The sequence below is a fragment of the Phyllostomus hastatus genome, unplaced genomic scaffold (assembly GCF_019186645.2).
Source record: "Phyllostomus hastatus isolate PE091 unplaced genomic scaffold, TTU_PhHast_1.1 phas_contig_16, whole genome shotgun sequence".
NCBI classification, from domain to species: domain Eukaryota; kingdom Metazoa; phylum Chordata; class Mammalia; order Chiroptera; family Phyllostomidae; genus Phyllostomus; species Phyllostomus hastatus.
The window spans coordinates 27,819,032-27,843,970 of record NW_025333643.1 but is presented as its reverse complement, the minus strand read 5'-3'; the positions used below and the strand labels follow the sequence as shown (position 1 = coordinate 27,843,970).

The 24,939-nt window shown below is 35.4% G+C and overlaps 1 protein-coding gene across 2 annotated transcripts in view; it reads left to right on the top strand.

The window, feature by feature from the left end:
- The window catches only part of MDFIC2 (MyoD family inhibitor domain containing 2), a 173,209-nt gene that overhangs the window by 91,578 nt on the left and 56,692 nt on the right, over positions 1–24,939 (top strand). Inside the window, exon 2 of one of the 2 annotated variants that reach the window (XM_045832014.1) lies at positions 17,819–17,857. The exons of the other annotated variant lie outside the window; for it this stretch is intronic. Within the exon in view, the coding sequence (XP_045687970.1) occupies positions 17,819–17,857 (39 nt within the window). The remainder of the gene's footprint in view (positions 1–17,818; positions 17,858–24,939) is intronic. 2 annotated transcript variants of the gene reach the window in all.

The following is a 24,939-nucleotide window of genomic DNA, read 5'->3' as shown; positions in this document are numbered from 1 at the left end:
TTTAAGGCAAAGATGAATTCGCAACATAAAATATGAAGACTGAAGAGTGTGGTAAAGCACTTTACTTTCTGGACATGAAGTTCTTAGAACTTGGATGTTAGAATTGAAACTACAAAGCACTGGCATCCCAAAAGCTTGAGACAGCAATAACCACAGAACCTGAGGAGTCATTCTGTCTCCAAAGATGTGGGCAGAAACAACCTTTTTGCAATTTCTCTAATGGAATTACAATTAACCACAGGCTTGTTGTTGAATAAGGCTCCCCTGGGTATTACAAGTTTGGATTAATGAAAACAATTCAATAGTGTGCAGCATATTTTCTAAGTCTCTCTGGAAAGATATTTAAATGGTGATTTCACAAAATATTACTTTTAATGAAATCACATTGGTACATATCATTATTTTAGAGTTTTTCTTTAAATAGATGAAATTTTATCAAAGTTCACTTTTTCAGTCAAACATGCTCTACAGTTTTGATAAAGGTTTCTTATTATTTGACAAATTGCCCACTAAACCTGGCTTCACCTAAAAAGGACTGTGTGCTGAAGAAGAAATACATATGTTTATGTCTATAAATCCAAAGGGAACACAATATTTTCTTGGTCCCAAATTGCAAGATTCTTCCAGGACAAATAAATGATTGCCAATGGAAACTCTGGATATTAGTATTTCAAGTGTTCTGGGGAAGCTGGAAATTTTTGTGAAATAAAAACATACACTAATTTCAAATTACACACATTCACAGAACAAACCTTTGCCAAACTGGCTGCTCAGAGATTGTTTTTCCACCTAAATGGTTTAATGGCTTTTCTTTTAAGTATTGGTTGAAAATATTTACCTACAATCTCAAACGACTGTCTTGGAGTTGATGGATATTTGGTTGGAAACATTCTAAGTTTTAAAAAAATGATTCACTATGAAGAAAAATACAGAATATTTTCTTGTCACTAGCAAAATCTGAAACATAAGATGTGGCCTTTTCTCAATTACCTAAAAAATGCCATTGACAACAATAAAGTTACAAGTGATTTACAAATTATATACTAAGAGTAGAACTAATAAATACAATGAGTGAGATTATGGCTTTAGCTACACAAGATGAAAGACTCAAAAGGTCCAACTTAAGAAGTTGCATGAAAGTATTAAAATACCAAATTCCTCAAAGTATTTATTGAACTGACAAAAATAACTAACAACAAATTAAAAAAAAATCCCTAGGCTTAAACCACTGAGTAGAGGAGAAGATATAAAATTTGCACATCCTGACCACTCCCTTTGTTTAAAAACAATCATTTAATAAACAACTCAAAGCCAGAAACTCTCCCTTGATTTTCAACCAAAATAGCTCAACATCAGCTGGACTAGGGGGATCTAATTATGTGCTAGAAAATAGGCCATTTGGTTCACTGTTTTTTTTTGTTTTGTTTTGCCAGAAAACTCCCTTGCCCCCTTTGGAATGTTTTTTGTTAGATTTAGCAAATAAAGGAATTTTAGTTTTTATTTTATGACGATTGGCATTAGTGGTTACAATTTGAAATAACTACCATATCTTAGCAACTCTAATCTTAACAAAATAAATACAGCAAAGAGCAAATAGGCTTCATGCTATACTAGCGGCTCATCAACCTCCAGAGAAGAGAAGGGGTGAATAAACAGAGAATGGCTCTCATTGTGCTGGTGTGCTAGACTTGGCAGCTCTTTCATAGCCAAAACACAACATTACTTTCCATTTCATAGCAGGGACACCTGCAGTTCACCTAGTCCTACAAGTGCAGACATGAGGGAGAAAGGAAAATGGATGATTTTTTGAAAAAAAAAAAAAGATGTGAGGGGAAAAGGAAAATTATTTTTTTCTTTTTTCTTCTGCAACATGGTCATCACAACAATGGGGATATCTGCTCCTTTTACCCTAATTGTATTCATACCAATGTTTTATACATGCACAGCCTGATAAGCTCCTTTCCTTATACACTAAATCCTGATATAGTTCCAAATTATGACCAAAATAAGAAAGAAGGCACTAAACAAATTTTTAGTGAATGAATTAACAAATCTGCTTCTGTCTTCTCAAACTGGTTAGGAAATATTCAAGACAAAAAGCTATTCAAACCTATTTCATACCCTTAGATAGAGTGCTTAAAGTGTTCCTGATATAGAACTAAATTCTTGTTCATCATGGTCCAACACCCATGAGGACAAAGGGTGGGAAATTGGGACAATTGTAATAGAATAACAATAAAAATTATATTGCATAAATATTGTATAAGTATTGTATATATAAGTATTATATCCCTATGTAATTAAAAAAAGAAAAGAAAGATCAGGGACTTTGTGGTTAAATGGACTTCACAAGGGATCATTTTACCATTTCCTAGTTCTGTGAACTTATATTACATCTAATATCTCTGAGTTTCAGTTTCTTTTTAGTCAAATGGGATAAAATCCCCTAAGGAAAAAGGTGGTGGTAAAGTTGTCAATTAGAGTGATGTATGTAAATCTTCCTAGCCCATGTCCTTGGAAGTAGGTTTACCATCAACACAGTTACTTTATTTCTTTCTTGGTTTCTTTTCATCTGAGTCATAAGGGCCTCCATCAGCAAACATATCATATATGGCAGCTACTCAACATTATCCTCTTGTATACTAACCAGGTTTAGTATACCACTCCCCAGTATATTTAGCTGTTAAGTTCTTTGTTTCATTAATTCTTGAATCTGTTTCATCCTGTCCACCTCTGATTATAAATTGATATTTTGTTTAAGGCTTCATTAACTCTTACTTGATTGCAAGAGCCCAACATTACTCATCTAACCTAATCCTGGTCTTCTAATCTACTACCAGCATTCTATTTTAAAATTTGCCCAAGTATTTTTCTTCCTTAAATTCTGCCCTTATGACATATGAGGCCTCCAATTTCTGAGCTACCCATAAATAACAAGTAATTCTTGTAATTCCTCTTACCCTGAACCTTACTGGTCAAATAAGTCTGCTTCTAATGCTGCTTCATGACTCAACACTTTGACAATTCTTATACTATCTACATAAAATGCTTTTTTTGCTCAGTTGGTAAACTCCTTCAGAACTCAACTAAAAGTATTATATTCCTAGTGAAGACATTCCTGCAATCTCTTTAAAAGATTGATAACATTTTACATAGGACTGTCAGCACAATGTACTATGTCTTCATGGCACCTAATTATAATGTATTGCAATGATTTATTCCCTTGTGTGTCTCTTTTATTAGACCATGAGTCAGAGTCAGAGATCTAACAGCACAGATTATGTTTTAGTATTCCTATTGACTGGCATAGTACCTGAATATATTAGGTGCTCCATAAATGTTAGCCCATCTCCTTTACCACTTACCTTCTTAACCTCCAAATAATAAGAGATTAATTAAATTGACTTGGTTAGACTTGCATTTTAATCATATTAACTGAAAATTTTACTTCATTTGTTAAGCAATGTCTAATATGACCTAAAATAACAGTAACAGAAACAGAAACACCTCTTTACCACAGAAACAAAAACTTACACTTAGAAAATAATTTGATGTTATTTTTGTGCTTGGTGAATACTTCTGATTATTGTTTTCTTAATTACCATAATCCCATTTTGTGGTTTGTAACATTTAATCTCCCTTAAGTCTTTACATCACTCTGCTTCTGGTTATTTTCATCCCACACCCATCTTGCTTTATATTTTCTTGGAAAATGCCCACAGTATGTATCTGATAGAAATAAAACCAATGATAATGATGATGGAGATAAAAAGTCATACCACTTGCTATTGAAGAGTCATAAAACTCTGAGTTTTAAAACATACATATAGCATTATATATTAAAATTCTAACACAATGGAGTTGTAGTTTGGGTCTACAGGTCAAAAATTGGTGTAGTACCTAAGATTTATATATAGATATAGATGTACATTAGATGATATAGATAGACTATAGATAGATATAGATATAGATAATATATAGATAAAGATATAGATGATGATATAAATGATATAGATATAGATATAGATAGATATAGATATAGATATATACTTAGTCTCACCCAAGGATATATTTCTTCATTTCAGAGAGGGGAGGAAGTGAAAGAGTGAAAGAGTTAAACCCACAGTCTAGGTATGTGCCCTGAGCGGAGATCAAACCTGCAAACTTTTGGTGTACAGGACAATACTCCAACCAACTGAACCACCCAGCCAGGGAAAAATTATATAAGTTTAAAGAACCTCCCATGAAAACTCTTAACTCATTCATATAATAGTTAATATACATTAAACAGTTGTGGATTATGTAAATGATGTGCTCACCTCCTCTCATGGCCACATTAAAATTAAAATTAAATTTTAGAGCAATCTACCTGGATAGCCTAAACACTAGCTGAACATTAGTCCTATAACTAAGGATTTACAGAAGCTACAAGATTGGTAGGAGAAGCAGAAGTGGAAAGTGAGCTGGTCCCTCATCCACATGTAGTACTTGAGAATATGGAGGAATATCTTGGCTGCAGAGGTTCCCCCTGAGGAGCAAGTGGTCGTAGCCCCACACTGGCTGCCCTGACCCAGAGCACTAGTGCCAGAGAGAGGAGACACCCACAATATGTGGCTATGAAATCAGCAAGGATCTCGTATAGCTGTGTGAGACAGAGGGCTGATGGAAACACAGGTATCCTCTTAAAGAGCTAATGGACAGACTCACTCCCTCATAGGCAATCACCCTGGGTGCTCTAGTAGAAAAGCAGCAGTTGGAGGAAAAAGACACCAGAGACATACAGGGAGAAACTGAATTGTGTGGATCCAGGGTGTGGGCTGGAGGGACAGCCACCATTATCCATCTGTTGATCCCTGCCCCCACACTACCAAATATGAATCTTGATTAACCTGGTAAACATGACTCACCCCATCAACTCAGGTGCTCCCTGAGACTTCCACCTTACCAAACTCAAGTACTGCCTAAGGATCTTGCAGTGACTAAGCCTTAGAGGTGGCCAGCAGCAGGCCTCAAGCTACCCTTTTGCTGAACAGTCCTAGGCCCAGTACTATTGGTTGCCTGGCTCAGTTCATAGCATGGCCATGTCCACATACCTCCAGGACCAGCTTAAGCAGCTACAAACTGTGGATCACTTTGTAGCTCCTACCAAGTATCTCAGGGCTAATCATACTCAACAGCTGGCCTTGGCCTGCACTGGAGCCCTTCTCAGGAAAACCCGGAACATGCAACCAGCAGCCTGCTTCAGACCACAACAGAGCATCATCTGATTAACTTCACAAGTGGTATACCCAAAAGGTTGTCTCAGCAGGCACTAGAGCCCATTGGGGTAAATCCAGCTCTGTGGGGTCAGGCTCTGCACAGCAGCTCATAAAATGTGGTCATAATCTGTCCTCACAACCAGTAGCTTGAGGGACAATCCCATCTCACTGATGTGCCAACAGCAGTAAAGGCTCAACTACAATAGAAGGTCATACAAAACCCACACAAGGGACACTCTTGGAGCATCTGGCTCAGGAAATCAAAGAGACTGAACCACTGGTCCCCCAAATACACCTGCTACATAAGGCCACTCTGCCAAGACTGAGAGATATAAAAGAGGTATATAATACATAGAAACAAACACAGAGAGGCAGACTAAATAAGGAGAAAAAGAAAAATGTTCCAAATGGGGGGGAAAACCGAAAAAAACTCTAGAAAAAGAATTAAATGAAATAAAGGCAAGCTATCAGATGCAGAGTTCAAAACTCCAGTTATAGAGATGTTCAAGGTACATCTTTAGTGAAACTAAGATGTTTAGTAAGGAATTTAGTGAAAACTTCAGCCAAGATATAAGCACTAAAAAGGACATAGAAATCATAACAAAAAATCAGTCAGAAATGAAGAATATGTATAATATTCTTCATTTATGTAATAACATATGAAGAATACAGTAAAAGGAATCAATAACAGATTAGATGAAACAGAGGATTGAATCAGAGATTTGGAAGGCAAGGTAACAGATACGATATAACTTAACAAAAAGAAAAATAATTTTAAAAAATGAGAATATTTTAATGGACCTCTAGGACAACATCAAGCATAACAACATCTACATCATAGGTGTACTAGAAGAAGACAGAGAGCAAGGGACTGAGAATCTATTTGAAAATATGATGACAAAAACTTTCCTAACCTGTCAAATGAGATACAAGTCCAGGAATCATAGAATTCCAAGTAAGATAAACCCAAAAATACCCACACCATGACACATCATAATTAAAATGCCAAAGATTAAAGATAAAGAAAGAATCTTAAAAGTTGCAAGAGAAGGTAGTTTCTTCCTTACAAGGGAGCTCCCTTAAGACTGTCAGATGATTTCTCAACATAAGATTTGCAGACCAGAAGGGATTGACATGAAATACTCAAAGAGATAAAAAGCAAGGACCTACAACCAACACTACTCTACACAACAAAGTTATTTAAATTAAGGAGAGTTAAAGATGTTCCCAGACAAGAAAAAGCTAAAAGAGTTCATCCCCACAAGACAGTATTACAAAGAATGTTAAAGGGATTTCTTTAAGAAGGAAAAAATGAAAGGACATAAACATGAATAATAAAATGACAATAACTGCATACCTATGAACAACCACTTTAAATGTAAATAGATTTAATGCTCCAATCAAAAGACATAGAGCTGTTGAGGGTAAGAAAACAAGAGCCATATATATGCAGTCTACAAGAGACCTACTTCAGATCCAAAGACCAACAGAGACTACAAGATAGAAAAAGATATTTTATGCAAATGGGAAAAAAGGTGGAGCAAAAGAGACTTTAAAACAAAGGCTATAATTAAAGAAACAGAAGGGTATTTTGTAATGATAAAGAATAGTTTAAAAAGAGGATATATGGAGATCATTTGGAGGTTTATGAGCTGGGAGGGTGAAGGGGAAGAATGAGGGGAAAGGTGCAAAGTTTAGCCAAGAAACATGTATAAAGGACCCATGGACAAGGACAATGGGGGTGGGGAGGATTGAATATGGGAGAGGAGGGTGGGCAGGGAAAGGGAGAGCAATGGGGGAAAAATGGGGACAACTATAATTGAACAATGGAAAAAAATTTAAAAAGAAATGCAAATTGGTAGGTACAAAATACACAAGGAGATGTTAAGAACAGTATAGGAAATGTCATAGCCAAAGAACGTATATGTGTGACCCATGGACATGAACTAAATGAGGGGTATTGCTGGAGAGAATGGGGGTATGGGATGGAAAGGGCTAAATGGGGAAAATTGGGACAAATGCAATAACATAATCAATAAAATATACTGAAAAAAAGGAAAATGTAAAAACCAAATCTTTAAATAAAAATACTATTTTAGAGGGAAAAAGAGAATACAATCCTTGTAAACATTTATGCACTCAACATAAGAGCACATAAATATATAAAGCAAATATTGATAGACATAAAGGGAGAAATTGGCAGTAATACAGTCTTAGTAGAGGACATTAACATCATTGCATGGATCTTCCAGACAGAAAACCAGCAAGGAAACAGTGGTGTAAAATGACATATTAGACCAGCTAGAAATAATTGATATTTTTAGATAATTTCACCCCAAACAGCATTATACACATTTTTTCAAGTACACATGAAACCAGCAATATTAACAATAACCAGGATACAGAAGCAGCCTAAGTGTTTATCGATGGACAGTTGAATAAAGATGTGGTACGTACATAAAATGGATTATTACTTAGCCATAAAAAAGAATGAACTTGTACAATATGCAACAACATGGATAAACGTAGAGGATATTAAGCTAAGTGAAATAAGTCAGACAGAGAAAGACAAATGCCATATGATTTCACTTATATGTAGAATCTAAAGAATGAAAGAAATGAACAAATAAATCAGAAACCAATTCACAGATAAAGAAAACAACAGGCTGATGATTATTATGGGGGGGCAGTCAGAGGGCTGCATGAAAAAGGCGAAGGGATTAAAAAGTACAAATTGGTAGTTATAGAATGGAGGATACATAGTACAGCATAGGGAATATAGTCATTAATACTGTAATGACTATAAATGGTGCCAGGAGAGTGCTAGACTTTTCAAGGAGATGACTCCATAAATTATGTAAATGTCTAACCACCATACCATATATCTCAAACTAATATAGTCATATTAAATGTTAACTGTAATTGAAAAAAAATAAAGATGAAAATGAATACATGTGAAGGGCTCAAGAGTACAGTTAAATAAATATTTTAAATTAAGTGATTCTATAACTTTTTTGGTAGGCTTAAAGAAAAATATTTCACTAATTCTCCTCATCTTGAGGAGAGTCACTCTTAACCATCCAGACTTAATTTAGTCCCATCCTTATTAGAAATGCTGCCAGGAAAATGCTGCCTATACCTAATGGCTTATGGTGTGAAATTTCTCAGTGTCACAAAGATATTTTTTCTGTTTTCTTCCAGACCTAAAGAGTTTTACCTCTTATATTTAGATTTATGATTTTTTAAATTAAATATTATATAATTCAACTTATATGAAGTTCAATACTGGCAGAATTAATCTCCAGGGCAGAGAAAGGGGGACTATTATTGACTGTGGAGAGACTCTGGAGGGGGGTTCTAGAAATGTTCTATGCTTTGATCTTTGGGACAATAATATGGGTGTATAGATAGATAAAACTTAATATTTTTGCATTTTTATTATTTTTTTATTGTTGTCTCCATTTTACTGCCACCATTTTCCCCTGCCCCACCAACCCCCACTTCTCACCCTCAATCCTACCCACCTTTGGTTTTGTCCATAGATCCTTTAGTAGGTATGTACACTTTAAATTTATGTAGATTCTAGTTAATTGCTCCTCCAAAATAGTTATATAATTTATATTCCCACCAACACGAGAACAAAGTATTTACTTTCCCACAGACTAGCCATTGAAGGATGTTGTCACTCCTGTTACCTGTGTAATTTTTTGTGTATGACCAATCTGCTAAATTAAAAATGGTATCTCATTGTAAAAAAAAAAAGAAATTTCACCCTGTATATGCTGAAGAATATCTTGGAATAAAAATTAAAAAGGGAACACTATCATTATGCCTGAAAAAGATGTGAAATGATAAAAAGTTAGAAGAATGGAGAGAAAATATTTAATTTAATGGTCAGAGAACAAATTCATTCAAGCAACATGAATTGAGCTCCTACCATCTGCTTGGCACCATATCTGGCACTCAGGAAAATAAACTTTAAAAAATTCCCTCTCTTTCAAGGGTAGTCAGGGAGACAGTCAGACACCCACCAATTAGTATGATATGACCAGAGCTTTACATTGTTTAAAAATATTCTGTTAAGGACTAATAATCATGGATTATTGAGCAAAGAGTCATGTTTAAATATAATATTATAAATTACTATTCTTTGAGAAAGAAAAAAGATTTACAAATTTTTAAGACGATAAAGTTTTAAGGATAACAAAAAATTAAAGGTCTATTGTTTTTTCTCTAAAAACTTTCTACATCCCAATTATAATCTATTTTCTAAAGAGTACACAAAGCCTTGCTTTTATCATTAGGAATGCCAGATTAAACACAGATGTCCAATTAAATTTAAATTTCAGATAAATGATGCATAATTTTTGGTATTAAATGTTTCCACCTAATCATACTAAAACTTATGCATCATTTTTCTGAAATTCAAACTTAACTGAGCATTCTGTATTTTTATTTGCTAAGTCTGGTAATCCTCTTTATAGTAGTGCACATCCCATCACTGGACTTACACAGAGCCTACTGGTTGTGGTTTTAATGGATACAGTGGGGAAACAAAGCAGCCTGCTCGGCCTTGTGTTCAAAAGCATTGATTCTCAAGCACATAGACTGAGACAACCATGTTGCCAGCTTACTTTCCCAAACTGTTTCTGGTTTATCACACAAGTAATAAAATGTGAACTTTTTCTTTCTTCTTCCTGAAAAAAACAAATTTTCCAAAGGGGTAAAAATATCAAAAATTAAAAATGACTGTGAACTGCTTGAGAATCTTGAGGCTGTCAATACTTTATGCTTTTAAGTAACTGCCATAGTTCACCCCAGAAGCATCTGCATATTTCTGTGGGGTTTTTTTGATGGTGTGTGTGAACTTTGATATCTTTGGGGAATAAAAGAACTCTCTATCTGTCTATCTACACATATATATTTAACAATGCAAGTTACTGTTATAAAATGTAGGCTGTTGTCAATTTCAATTCCCTGTCATATCAAAAGAACGGAGCAGGCAGGAAGAGCAAAAGGATGATCCAACATGCCTACGCTAATAACAAAGCCAGTGTCCTAAATTGGCAATGGCAGTCCTCTTCTGCGGAGATTGTTTTTAACACCATGAGTAGACATTTAAAAAAAAATTGGATGCTGACAGGAAGAGTACATTTTAAATTGTCAACCTTCATGATGTCCTTTTAAAGAATAGCAATTGCATAACCAAGAAGCTTTATTTTGCATTTGAAATGTGTGTGTGTGTGTGTGTGTGTGTGTGTGTATAGCACTTTGCAGGGTTATACAAGACTCCATATTCTGAATTCTCTGTAGAAATTACTTATTTTTTACTATAATATTTTTCCCTTCATTGCCCAATTACTAGTTAAGGTTGGCATCAATATTAAGTAAGTAGTACAGGATTACAACTGTTTTCTATTTAAATTATTAACAAATTTATTTAAAGAGGACATTCACCATATGCCATTTCTTAATCAAAGTCCAGTTTGTAATATTGCAAGGGTCTCACTTTTTTTATTTTTATGACATTAAAAGAGTTTGTTAATCTTCTAACATTTTGTGAAATTTTTAAGCAATTTCCTTTTAGGCTATGAGAGAGGAAAATACTATCCAAAAAGTGATTTTATATTACCAAAACATCATTTGGTCTCTTTTTCTAATTTTCATCTACTTTTGAAATAATTTTAGAAAAAAAAAACTCTTTAAGAACTACAGACGTAATGCCAAGAGAAACGCATGGCTAGCACCTTAAATAGTTAATGTATTTTCTAAATGAATGATTTAAAATAGCTATTAAAGGAGAGGAAATGAGCTTAGGTTTCTAGTAATGACTTCTCTTCAAAATGAAATCTGTAAATCCCTGATCGCAATTCCGAATCCCCAAAGAACAAGAAGTTCTGGGACCAGGGCTCACGGACTTCATGTCTAATAGCACCCGATAAGTAACATGGTTTTTATATATGTAATTTGTGAGAATATTCAAAATTTATAGTCTTGGAGACAGTTTATGAATGAATTTTCTTTTTAAAGCACATAATTAAAGAAATCAATTTTTCTACCCAAATTTTAATCAGAGCAAATAGGCATGTGAGTGAGGCATGGATATATGTGTACAGAGACATATGTATATATATTTATATATGCATGCCCATACATGCACAAAATATAGGTACCATAATATTCATAACAGTATAATGACTCAGCTTGCGATTCTTAATAAAAATGCATTTCTAACCATCAAATTTGATTCTATTATTCTATGTTAATTGCATTTTCCCTGGAGAGACTTAGAGCTGGCTGTCAGCCTGTTTGTGTCAGTTTCATTTGATTCATCAGTTTTGTCTCCTCTTCTTTTCACATCCCATATATTGATCAAACACATTTGTTAGCATATCTCTGTGCTTTCATAGCATTTTTAAAAATAAAAAGTAATCTTGTTATTATCAGATGCATTTGATTAGTTCATTCATTTGCATGTTATCTTAATTCTTATTTTAGGAGCAAATAGATGCCCTTTTGATAGGCCTGTAATTTTGCCATTAAGTATAATAGATGTGACTTGCTTTTAAAGGGACATTTAGGAAAAGTTAAAAATGAAAAAGCCTACACTGCAGTGAGTAGTGGCATGCTTGCTTTTAGTTGGGACAGAGGATTCTTATCAGGGTAAGCATCAGTTCTTTACTGAAGTGTATTACAGAGGAGAAAGCATTTGTTAATAGTTGGCCTCAGAAGAGAATGTACTATTAGGTGATGAAGTGAATTAAAGAAATAAATGGGTACCATGTTCCCATTTGAGCCAAAGAAAACCAGTGGGAGAAACAGAAGTGCAGGGATGTTAGGGTAGAAAAATAGTTAAGGTAGAAAATCTGAAAAGAATTAGAATCTTCCTTATGTGAGCCAAGTTGCATAGAGGGGAGATAAAAGGCATCACTGTGTGAGCCGATAATTAGCAGATCAGAAGCAAAGCAGTAAAAAGGTGACCCTTACCTCCTCTGTTACTCAGTATAAGAAACTATAGACAATTATGACAGTTTTTCTACAGGGATGTGGGATACAGTACTCCCACATGTCGTCTAAGACACAAAGCTCTCCCAGCATTGTCACTGTATCGCTTGAATCTAATGCTTTTTATGGAAATTCCTTTACATCATGCCAGCCTCGCCTTTCCAGTTTGCTTTTGATCAGTGATTCTCAAATGAGCTGATTTCACCCCCTCTCACCTGAGGGGCATTAGGAATATCTAGAGACTTTGTGGGGAGGTGCTATTGCTTTCCGGTGAACAGGGGACAGTGCTGCACACCCACAACATACAGGACAGCCTTTCAACAAGGATGTACCCAGCGCAGTGACAACAGTGCTGAAGTTAAGAAACCCTGCTTTAGATAGATGGCTGACATATACTTAAAACTAAAAAACAAAATTATGTCAGAGCTCAGTGGCAGTGCAGTAAGATTTAAGCAAATCTGAGAGACAGAGCAGGATGTTGTTGCATATAGAATTCCACATTTGCTTATTAAATAACACCATTCATTACCTGGACTCCAGGAAGAGTGGGGCAAAATACAACCCTAATTTTGAGGATAGCAAAGAAAGATGAAAATCATTGCTTGGAGAAGACATTTCAAAGACCTCCAAAATAAAACTGGAAAAATCCCCAATAAAAAGATTTGGCAGGAAAAATCATGTCATGGCCTCTAATTCTCAACAGACCTTAACAAGATGTTCATGAGCCAAAGACTCATGTCTGCAGAAGACAAAAGACAGGAAACAATACAGTCTAGAGAAGGATTATCATTAAGAGGCAAGAGAATGATAAAACAGAGTCCTTAAACTTACAATTAGAAACTCCTAAAAAGAATAACCAGAAATGTGCTAAAAATGTCACAATAACTGTTACATCTTTCTGCTCTTAGGAAATTAATATTTAGTTTAGGCCTGGGCAATATTTATAAAACTTTTTTATGGATGCTTTATCCCCCACCTGACTAGACACCCCTGCCACCAAACCCACTCCCTGGCACAGATGGCTAGGACATTTGCTTTTTCAAATACTCCATATTTCCACAGCCACCCACCAGACAAAAATTAGCTTACCAGTGCTTGTGTAAACTTTACAATCTCTGACACAATAAGATTCCAGAAAATGTATGTGCATGACTAAAAGTAGCATTATACATAATGCACTGTAATTCCAACAGACAAGTTGCTATCTTCTTAGATATACACATTTTCCATGCCAAACATATGAACGTCAATACATTTTTCTCAAGTTAAAATGGAAACCATTTAACAGATATAATGGGCACAATGACTTTCATTTTACACTACTAATGCAGGAGAGAAAGAGAGAAGCTCTGGCAAGGATTACAATGAGATGAAAACAAACAAACAAACAAAAAACCCACAAAAAATAGGAAACAACTGAGAGTTATCATTGCTGTCCAAGCTATTGTCTCAAAGCATGGTCATAGAACCCAAAGGTCACTGAGATAACATATGATCAGAAGTCTAATTTTACATGATCAAATTTCTACTGAGGAGAAAAAAATTGAAAATTGACAGAATAGTAGTTGTGGTTTTGCAAAAAGATCAAGAGAGTGTCACTATGTGTTTTTTCTTCATTCCTGATAAAATGTTATCATGGATAACTTAATTTTAGGGGAGACTAATTAAATGATTATATAAAAAAGAGTTAGGGAGATAATCCATAAGCCCAAATCCTCAGCCTCTGCTTTCACCACTTGAAATATACATTCACCAACTGCCCTCTCTATTACTCTTACAAAAGTGTCAAAAACAGCAGCATATGTCATTGGTCTTTCCCACATCTAAGATAGACACTTCACTCATTGCACTTTGAAGAATCTTTTTCTTTTGGTGTTATCTACTAGATTTAGGTAATAAATTTAAAGCCCTAAACAAATGTATTTTTGTTTGTTTTTTGAGCACAGGGTTATTGGAATCAAACAGACCTCAATTCTTAGCCCATTTCTACTACTTATGAAGTGAGTGAACTTGAGCAAATAACTATCAGAGTTTCAGTTTCTCTGTCTGCAAAATTGGTATAATAAAAATAAAGGGCTTAACAATTAATTCCTAATGTAAAGTTCATTACATTTTAGCTATAGTTAGTCTTTCCATTATATTTACAGAGTGGATATAAACATCTTTAGTACTAGGCTCCATAACAATTGGTGAGAGTATCTCAACATGTAAATGCATGTATACTAAAGACTTTAGAAACCACTTGGAGGAAGGGTAGGAGACTCTCTTCATTATGTTTATCATGACTTACAGCAATGATTTCCATTTGTGTGAAATTTCCATTTATTTTTCCTCTTAGAAAACAAAACTCATCTCTACCTAGTAAAGTTTTAAAATTGGAAATATGACAATATTTAGGAAGATCATACCTAGCCATTCTCTCAAAATGTCTCCACTCCCAGCAACTGATGACTGTTTTGGCTAATGCGCCATATGTGGTGCATCCCACCTAATTACAGAAGTCAGATCCCCATAGTCAGTCCCATGCCTAAAAATGCCGTGGCAGCCAGTTGGTGTAAAAAATGGTGGACATGAAAAAGGTAAGAACATCTTTGACTGTTAAAGGTCAAGATGAGTCAGTAAACTATTAACCTGGATCATTTTTCAAATAAGTTGACTTTTTGGGGAAATATTCAATTTTTCAAACTGCTTATCAAAATCCTAACTCTGTCATCTTACAAGCCTGTATTACTAAAATTTTAAGAAGACCACTTAATATTTTATTTAAGTATTCAAAGATTTCATTTATTTCTTTTTAGAGAAGGGAAGGGAGGGAGAAAGAGAGGGAGAGAAACATCGATTTGTGGTTAACTCTTGTGTGCCCACTACTGGGGATCTGGCCCACAACCCAGGCATGTGCCCTAGGCTGGGAATCCAACCAGAGACCCTGTGGTTGCAGGCCAGTTCTTGATCCACTGAGCCCCATTAGCCAAAGTGCCACTTAGTATTTGAATTGTTAAATTACAGTGACATTCCCTAGAGCCTAAAAATAATTCAAAATTTAGCTTGTTTCTGTCCTCTTATACAGAATAAACTTTTCAAAATGAGGGGCTTTTCAGGTGTACCATGTTTAGCCAGATGAAAAATAAACTGGATCAGCACAATAGTTAGCAATGGAAAGAGAAACAGATTAAGTACTTATAATTAAAGCTTGAGGAATGAAACACTTCACACTTTCTTAGAGCTATTATTTCAGACAGTCTGGTGTCAGAATTAAAAGCCAACCAGCGCATCTGTTTATATTGCCAAGGATTTTCACAGAAGAAGGGCTAGGAAACACATATTTTTTAATTAGGGTCCAAATTCCAAAGAACACCAAAAAATAGTATATAAAAAATATATGTTCTTGTGATTTGTATTGTCCAATGCCCAAAGACAAAAATTATGTTTTTTACTTCTTCACAGAAACAAGTGAAAAAAAAAAAGAAGTAATTCTGTTGTTTTGGCCACCGACTCTTTTTTTATTGTTGTTGTTATCCTACTTGCTTCTGGCTTAGCTACTGCTTTTCTTTCCCAGGATGAAATAATATAGGAAAAGCTGATTAGGAAGGCTTGATTCACACAGAGGGTTCACCAGACAGGCTCAGCTGTCAAGCCTCAAAAGCTAAACTACAATGGCCATCTAAGGTGACCATTTTATACTTTAAAAGCACATCTCCTATTTTAAAAATTTGAGTTAACTCTGCTTGTTTTAAGCTTTGATTTAAAGGAAACTCTTCTTTAAAATCCATGCTGATAATATAGGACATTGTAGTACTCAAATATTTTATTAACCAATTTTTACTTTTCATCTGCAAAATCAGAGATATGTTCTACAATTTCAAAGATCACTTTTATGTTCAGTTGAAAAAATAAAAACATAGTATTCTCTAAACAAAAGCAAATAGACTTTGTTCCTTAATAATTTATTCAAGAAACATTTATCAATCATCTACTATTTGCCAGACTCTGGGCTTGTTGTTGGGGAATACTGAGTTGAATCACCACATCTAGCATATAATGATAATATGGGGATAAAATCTCTACTAGGGGAAGTACAGTGTCCTAGCAAAGTACTTACCAAGAGAAGAGTAGAAGAATAGACTTGAGAGATGATCGGTCTTTAGGTTTTTTATTTAATGGCAAAGGAAAGGAGAATGTAGAAAGTCTGAGCTCTATAATCACAGAGCTCTTTAGTGAAAAAAAAATTGGTAAGCCTAGAGTTCATGTATCCAAATTCAAATCTCATCCCTCTAAATAGCAATGTACTTCTTCCCATAAAATAATTGTTTTTTTCTCCCAAAACAATAATCAGCAAGCCATGATGTCAAGAAAGTTGACTAAGAGTTAGAAACAAAACATAAAGCCAATATTTATTCCAATTACAAGACATTATAAATGGTGGAGAAGGAGGTTTTAGAAGTCAAACCCAACTGAATTCTAATCTTGAATCTACTATACCTAACCAGCTAGGTGATGTTAGACAAAAATGGAATGCTAACAATCATTTGGATTATTAAAAATCTTTTAATTAGGATAACAATATCTATATGACAGGTGTAAATTTCATGAAATAGTTTAATTAAGTAGGTACTCAATAAATATAAGTTCCTGTTTCTTCTTCTCTCTGGTATAAATTAAATAGAACTGATGAAAGGCCATTTCAGCAAAAAAAAAATCACATCTCAGCTTTTTTATTTCTCACCATTCATTTTAGCATGAGATCAAGCTTCTGACTTTAAACCATTTTTATAGATCATTTTTGGCATACCTTGACAATATTAAACATTTCCACTCTGAAAATTTTGGTGTTAAAAATCAGAGGCTAAACAATTAAATTTAGAGAATTTCTTTCTTTTTTAAGAGGATTTCATCAGCATACCTCCTCTGAGAGGAGATAGGAAGTATAAAGAATCAGAAGAAATATTTAAAAGTAATTAAACCTCCTATATAATTCTGCAAGTGTCCTTCCATTATAGGTCATAGAAACCCAACTAATTTAGGTAAAGAGAATTTGTAGATTCTCTTATCAAGGATGTACAGGAGTAGACAAGCTTTAGGAGCAAGTAAATCCAGGTACCTAAATGATGGATTTAGAACTCTGCCTTTACCTTATCTACTCAGCTCTTTGGCCCCTGATTTTGACTTATTCTCAGATTTTTACACATGCAGGAAAGATGGTTTCTGTCAGCCACAAGCCTACATCTTTTTCCTACCTCACAAATAAGGAGATAGTCATCTCAGCATGCTAATTTCAAGTCTCAGGGAACACCTCAACTGCTACTACCTGACTCCCATACCATTACACACACAGAGACACACAAAGAAATACCTTGGTAGAAAATAGAGGACTCAGGATACCATGTTTCTATGTGTGGAGCATTGTGGGTAAGGTCATTCCCACAATGACTACATCGATGAGGTCCTCCACTAGTAGGTGGGATTCTGGTTCCTGAAAAAAGTGGGTAAAGGATCCTAGAAAGGCAAAACAAATAATCAATATCTGCACAAATAATTCTTAATTTCCCTTATTTCAGGATTTCTCAGTTCAATACAAAATCCTCTTGAAGATCCTGGTAGATACATTTCTATTTCTTTGTAATAGCCTCCTTTATTGATTGATGGGCACTGTTGGTACAATATGGTAACAGAAGAAGTTCACCCTTGTCCAGGCCCACAAAACAGCTACCAGAGAACTGCCACACAGGCATTAAATACCTGTTATCCAGGGCATATTGAAATATGTTTTTACCTTGAAAGTGTTTATCACTTATTTTTGCATACATGTTAGATAAAGAAAGGTTAAAAATCATGTATTCATTTATGCAATAGGTGGAGTCACAGTTTACAGTATGTAGGAGCCTATGTTAAGCTCTGTGGGAATACAAAATTCTCCCTCTCCATTCTCAAAGGATTGGAGAAGAAGAGTGAGAGGTGTGAGAAATTACTTTAAGCTGGAGTTGACACAGAGGGCTCCATGTATAAGTTACCATTTGAGCTAGGTTTTGGAGGATACGTACAACAGAAATTTCACTGTTAAGAAATAGAAGAACAGCCCAAATAGGCAAGTTTGAAATATTTCTCATGATGTAGTTAAATGATTATACATATGAGAGGGATAGGAAACAAATAGCAAGGTAGTTCCTAAGCATTCATCAATAGGAGTCTGCCTAATGCATTGTGCTGCTTCTTCTGTACAAGGCAACACCTCGTGGTAGCTCTTGAAACAGTAAGGTCTACGCCAAACACCCTCCCAGTCATTCTAATGAGGGAAATCAGTTCTACATTAGGAAGTATAATATGGCCCATTTTCACAAAGTAAAAACTGAACATGCACATGTTCATGAATGTAAATAAGAGGTCTGGAAAAAAGTTATCTCAAAATGATACCAGTAAGCAATGGTGGTGAGTGGGATTTGCTTTTTGTTTTACATACTTCTGATTGCTGAGCTATCATTTTTTACAAGAGAAATGTATTTACACATTTCTTGCTTAATAAATAAGTATTGTTTAAATAAAAGAAAGTTTTCTGTTAAAATGACAGTCAAATTACTAGCAGGATAGGGGTGTGATCTTTTAAAAATTAATATTATTATTATTTTTGCTTTTTCTTGGGGCAGGTAGCTAATACCTTACCCATTAGGAAAAATAAGATTTTGCAGGTGGGATTAATTTAGAACAAATGAAAAATAGGCAGATAGAACTCTTTGGAGGTTATTACATATATGTGTATATACATACATACATATGTTATACATACATGTAAGCAAATAAATGCATTAAACACACATATTTTTATATAATAGGTTATTCCAAATATGCATGTATAATACTACATATCAGAGTGAATACACAATTGATATTTATATAAATAAATATTAATAGAGGGAAAGAAAACTAGTTCTTCTTTAAGTGTAGGGAAGTTGAGACACCAAAGAGAAGTCATGAGGCTGGTCTTTTGAGAAGTGTCTTAGGGCAGCAAATCTGGATCTGGAGGTTACAAAGAGCTCAGTCTGATTTCAGGTTAGATTTGGCAATCATTTACATGAAGAAGATAGTTGAAAACATAAATGAGGTCAGAAGCTCATCAGAGCTTAAATGAAGTCAGCAAGGAAAAGAGTGAAGAGAGCTGAAGCAGAGACTTTTGAAAGAATTATCCATTAAGAGAAGGGAAACAATGCATTCACTCATTCATTTAAAACTAATATTTTCAAGACCCCTAGGCCTATCATTGCAGGTTTTGAGGACAGAATGGAATGGCAGAAAAAAAAGACATGGTTACTGCCCATAGAGAGCTTGTATCCATAGGAATGCAAATGTCTATTAACATTAACTGAGCATTTATTGCCTTTTCAATGTATTTAAGTATCACATACTTAAGATATGAACAATAGTGTCCCCATCTTCTTTCTATGAAAAAAGAATTGAGGCTGAGTGAGGAAAGAACAATACTGTCCCCATCTTCTTTCTATGAAAAAAGAATTGAGGCTGAATGAGGAAAGTGATTTCTCCTGAGTCACACAGCTCTGAAGTAACAGGGACTGAATTTGAGCCCCAGGCTTATCTGCCAGCACAACTCATAAATACTTGTAATACTGCCTTCTGAAAAGTGGTTATCCAAAGGGTCATGAAAGAAACATCAGAACAAGAGAAAAAACAGAATTCTACATTAAAGTAACCAGGGACAGTCATGGGCATGACTAATCATGTACCAAGAATGAGGGAAACTGATTAAAGATCATTGATTTGGTGATTACAAAGACATGTATTCATTTTTTTATTTACTCAACAAATACATATTTGTTATACTAGTATATAGTACTACATAATCTTTGGAAGATCAGTTGTGTGTGTGTGTTTGTGTGTGTGTGTGTGTGTAGGGGGATAGAAGCCAATTGTGAAGAATTAAGTAATGGGTAAATAATGAAATAGTATGTATTACAGACTCTTGTGAGGAACTGGGTGATGAAAAAATTTGCACAAAAATTTTAGGCTACGGTACACCTAAACCTGCATATAGAAGGACGAAGTACTCAGTAGAGTGAGACTGAAAATACAGGGAAAGAGAATGATGGTGGCTAAAGATACCTCTTGTGGCTGGTGAAAGAGATAGGGATGCAAACTCTTGATGCAGAGGATCATCTTTAATAGAAGGAAGTCCTTCTCCCCCAGTAGAAAATAGAAGAAAATTTACAGGGACAGAGACATTTTGCAGTAAAAGCAACCATAGGAAACTGTACAAGTAAGACTTTATTTGTACCCTTTTGGACAATGTTTCACATCCCTGGGTTCACATTAGAATCATTGTGGCAATTGTTGCAAGTTGCAGTGCTCAAGTTGCACTCCAGGACAATTAAATTTTTAATAAAAATTCAGATTTCTGCCCTGGTTGGCATAGCTCAGTGGATTGAGCTCGGGCTGCGAACCAAAGTGTCGCAGGTCTGATTCCCGGTCAGGGTACATGCCTGGGTTGCAGGCCATGACCCCCAGCAATCGCACATTGATGTTTCTCTCTCTCTCTCTTTCTCCCTCCCTTCCCTCTCTAAAAATAAATACATAAAATCTTTAAAAAAATTCATATTTCTTCAACCTGAGGATGTCCACAGCAGGCTTTAAAGAGATCTGATTGACTAGGTAGGAAAATGGGAAGACATTATATGTGAGAAGAACTTGGACAAAATCTAAAAACCTTAGAAACAATAAAGAAATTAATTTGATTACAAAAAGGAAACAAGGAAGAAATAGGGAAGAAAATAGAAATGCTAGTCTGTGGGAAGATCAGAAAGGATGCTGATAAATTTCCAAAATGCTGCAGAATAGATACATGTGCATCCCATTGCTTATGACCAGAAGCTGTACCAAGTGCAGGGATCTTTTCAGTATTGTTCACTTTAGTATTTCCCTTCAGAGTTCATGGTGAAGACATTGTAAAGTTAGTAGATACTCAATAAACATTAGTTGAATAAATAACAAATGAACAAATGCATAATTCATATGTCAGCCTAGCCCTCTCTTCATGTGCCTAGCATCCTTGAGAAAAGTGGAATTGTCTCATACCCAATTCCAAGTCACCCATTGACAATACTTTTACACAACTTACTCAGATCTATCTGAGGCTTCAGCTGACTTTTATCTCTTTATTATTTTTCTTAATACCATCAATAATAGATTGTGTATAATACATTTTTACTAAAATTTGACAAAAGTCAGACAGCAATAAGGAGAAGGGCTTCATCATCCCAGCATCAGTTAGCAAGTGGTTTAAAATTAAATATTAGATAGCCATATTGTTAACTGTGCCACTTAGCCATTTTCCTTGGCCATTACTCCATGCAAAGACTTTATGACCTACCATCATGCTATGCTCCTATTTCCTTTGAGATTCATCAGTACTACCCAAACCACAGGTTTCTGCTTTTCCTTATGTGCAGCAATTTCACTATGACTATCTCCTATGCTGGGGCTTGGGGAAAATTCAGTTCCAGTACCCAGTTTCCAAGAAAAGTATACTATCCCTTTTTTGACCCCAAATTTATAGCCAATTATTATTATAACTGTGAATTTTTTTTTCTGTCTCTCTACACAAAAGAATGAATCACTCAGAGAGACAACTGGACAATCTCTGACCCAATAATAACAAATGAAGTTTGCATGAGGGAATAAACACTCATTAGAAGTCTACAAAGCAATATGTATTCACATTATTATTGTGTATAATTGATGTCATTGTCTTATAATGTCATCACTGAATCCACTTACATGAGGGGTGTTATGAATACAGTGGACACTCAAGACATGTGCACTCATCATGAGGGTAGAGGGTGAAGAGGAGATGCTCTCTGAGATTTTATACCTTATAATAATAGTGGTAATAATAGCTACTTTGTATGTGCAAAGCCATTTAAAAGCATTAACATTTCACATGGTGTATATCCTCAGAAGCAGATCACCATTTATTCTTTCCAGTGTGTTGACTACATACAGTCAGGACACCTCCGGGCAAGGGCATCGCTGGGCCAGTGTCAGCTCAGGATCTTGGCAGTCACATCCCCAGTTCATTATGTCAAAATAATAAAGTGACCCTGACCAGCTGAACGTATTCATTAATGGTTAGGGGAGAAGTGGGAAGGAGCAGACAGTAAGGTTTGGGGAGCTTACAGTGTTAAATAGCTGTCAAGAGAACAGGACTATTATTTGGTGTAGCATCATTTTCAGAAGGGAAGTGGACCCACAGAAAGACACATGCATATGCACATACACACACACATCACGGCAGGCCTGCCTGTTTAGTCCTTCCAAAAGAGAATTTATTTGTGTTACCCCTGGTTCAAGTAATCTCATTGCCACTAAGGGAGAGTAGTAGGGACTCTCTCACTCTCACTCTCTCTGTGCTTAGAGTATGTTTCACTGATTAAACAAATCAACCTTAATTCATAACTAACTAGAAAAGGACTCTGAAAGGTTTGGTTAAGCAGTGTCCAAATGACCATAGTCTGTTCTCAGAGTCCATTAAGAGGCAATCATCCAGGATGGCTGGTCCAATGGTAGCGGATTATCAGAGCTCAACTAAAGATGCAATCATCCAGCACAACTAACAAGTCATTCGGACCACATTTTTGGGATTTAGATCTTTTGTTCTGTCAGTTTGAAGAGTGCAGTGCGTGATGCAATTTAGAAGGGAGCTCTGTGAGAGCTTTCACTCAGAAAGGCGGTGGGAGCTTTGGGGGTACAAAAAGGGAAAGAATGTAAGTTTGCCTTGACAGCCAGATTCTGGAGAGAGGCAGACAGCTGCTTGTCTAGCAGGTCCTCTGGGTGTGGATGAGATAGAGGTAGGGGTCCTCACCCATGTTAAAGAAACAATTGCCTTCCTGTGCATGGCTCACTCTTCAGTTCTCCTGTTTCCTTCAATGAAACATCTTTCACTGCCAATTTGGATTCTTCCAGGCAATAATATTTTGCATGCATGAAACACTTACTAAAATATCCTTGTGGGTTTTAATATATTTATAGTTGATGACAATGGGGCTGTTTTGTCAGGAAAGGTAAAAATGGTATTTGTTCCAAATGAAGAATAATGACAAGATACACCAAGCCAGTGTTCCTGTGCTTCTTGACTGCTGTTCCCCTCAGAGAGGTGAATCCAGCTCCAGCCAGAAGGAAAAAATATAAAAATGTGATGAAGTTACAGTCTTTTTATTAGAATTTGTGTTTATCATTTTAATAAAGACCTTTGTTCAGACCTCCTCCTCCCACATGGAAGGAGGATCATAACACAAGCAAGGTGAGGTGGGAATGAAGCATCCTCATAGGATGTAAATGGGCAAAAATATTTGGCCCTTTGGTTCATCATTTTTTTCAAACTTCAAATAGGCTGAAGGAATGGGATAAATTATTTTATAGATAAACCACCATTAGATGGAGTATCCATGCACAAACAAGAACTACGATCCTTGACTCATAAATTAAAGCTTGCTGTTATCACACATCAACTTCTATCAGTCAATCTGAAGAGAGATTTCTGTTGTTATTCAAACGTCCAGTCTTTACCTAAAGCCCACTAAGTAAAGAACAAAATGAGAAGGACTGTGTGGCATATTTTAGTTGACAAACCCAGAAGTGAGGCACATCCCATTTCTGCCCACATTCCTTTGGCCAAACCTCGATGCAAGGAGGTGGGGAAATGCAGATGACATATGACTTACAGAGAGGTAGATTAGGCTCAGTATGGGTCCAGCCAGTCTCTATCACCAATATAAATCTTTGTGAGCTATAAGGATAATACATTTAAGGATATTTTCTTTAGCAACATGTGAAGCAGTGGATATACCAATATGTGCCAACAAGGAGCTTTCTGAGTATCTCATGTCCCTGCCACATGCACTGGCACTGGTGACCACAAATCCTTTCACACACTCACCTTCCTTGGCATTCAGGTGTTTCCTCTGTGTCCTAGCTGTTCCTCCTCAGTCTCTGCTAGTTGCTCTTCTAACATCTATACCAGAGTGCTATAAATGAAAACAAAATTTCACCTAACCTTTTATACTTTTTACAAAAGAAAATATGCCTCTTCCCTATTTTCCTCTAGATTCAACTCTTGATCTTCTCTGGGATGCCCTTTTCTATTATGGAGCCTGAGCTGGTGCCACTCACTGCTGTCCCTATAAATTCAGTCATAGCATTTTTTTTTTGGCAGCCTAGCATCAGTTAAAAGGCAAACAGCTTCTTTGAGAGGCAGGAAAGAATACTCATGCTAAAGATGGATTACTTTTCAAATTCAAGTTTGATTAGAAAAAAAGATGTTTTTGTCTATCCTTTTCCATTCACAGTGAAACACAAAATAATAATGTTATATTTTACCCAGTATTTTTACATTATTGTAATATTATAGAGTTATTATAAATATTAATATCTAAAAACATCTTCATATAAGAACTTCTAAAACTTAGAGGTAATAAAGACAGTTAGCACCTTATCCAGTTCAAAATACTGAGATATTTAGCACATTATTATAATAGTAGTGTTGGCTACTTCAAACTCATTATCCTTAAAATTTATCCTTTGCACATAATTTATATTGCTTACCATAGTACTATCATAATGCCACTGTTATCAGTTACTTATTATTTTACATGTACTAGGAATGTTACAATTTACCTAT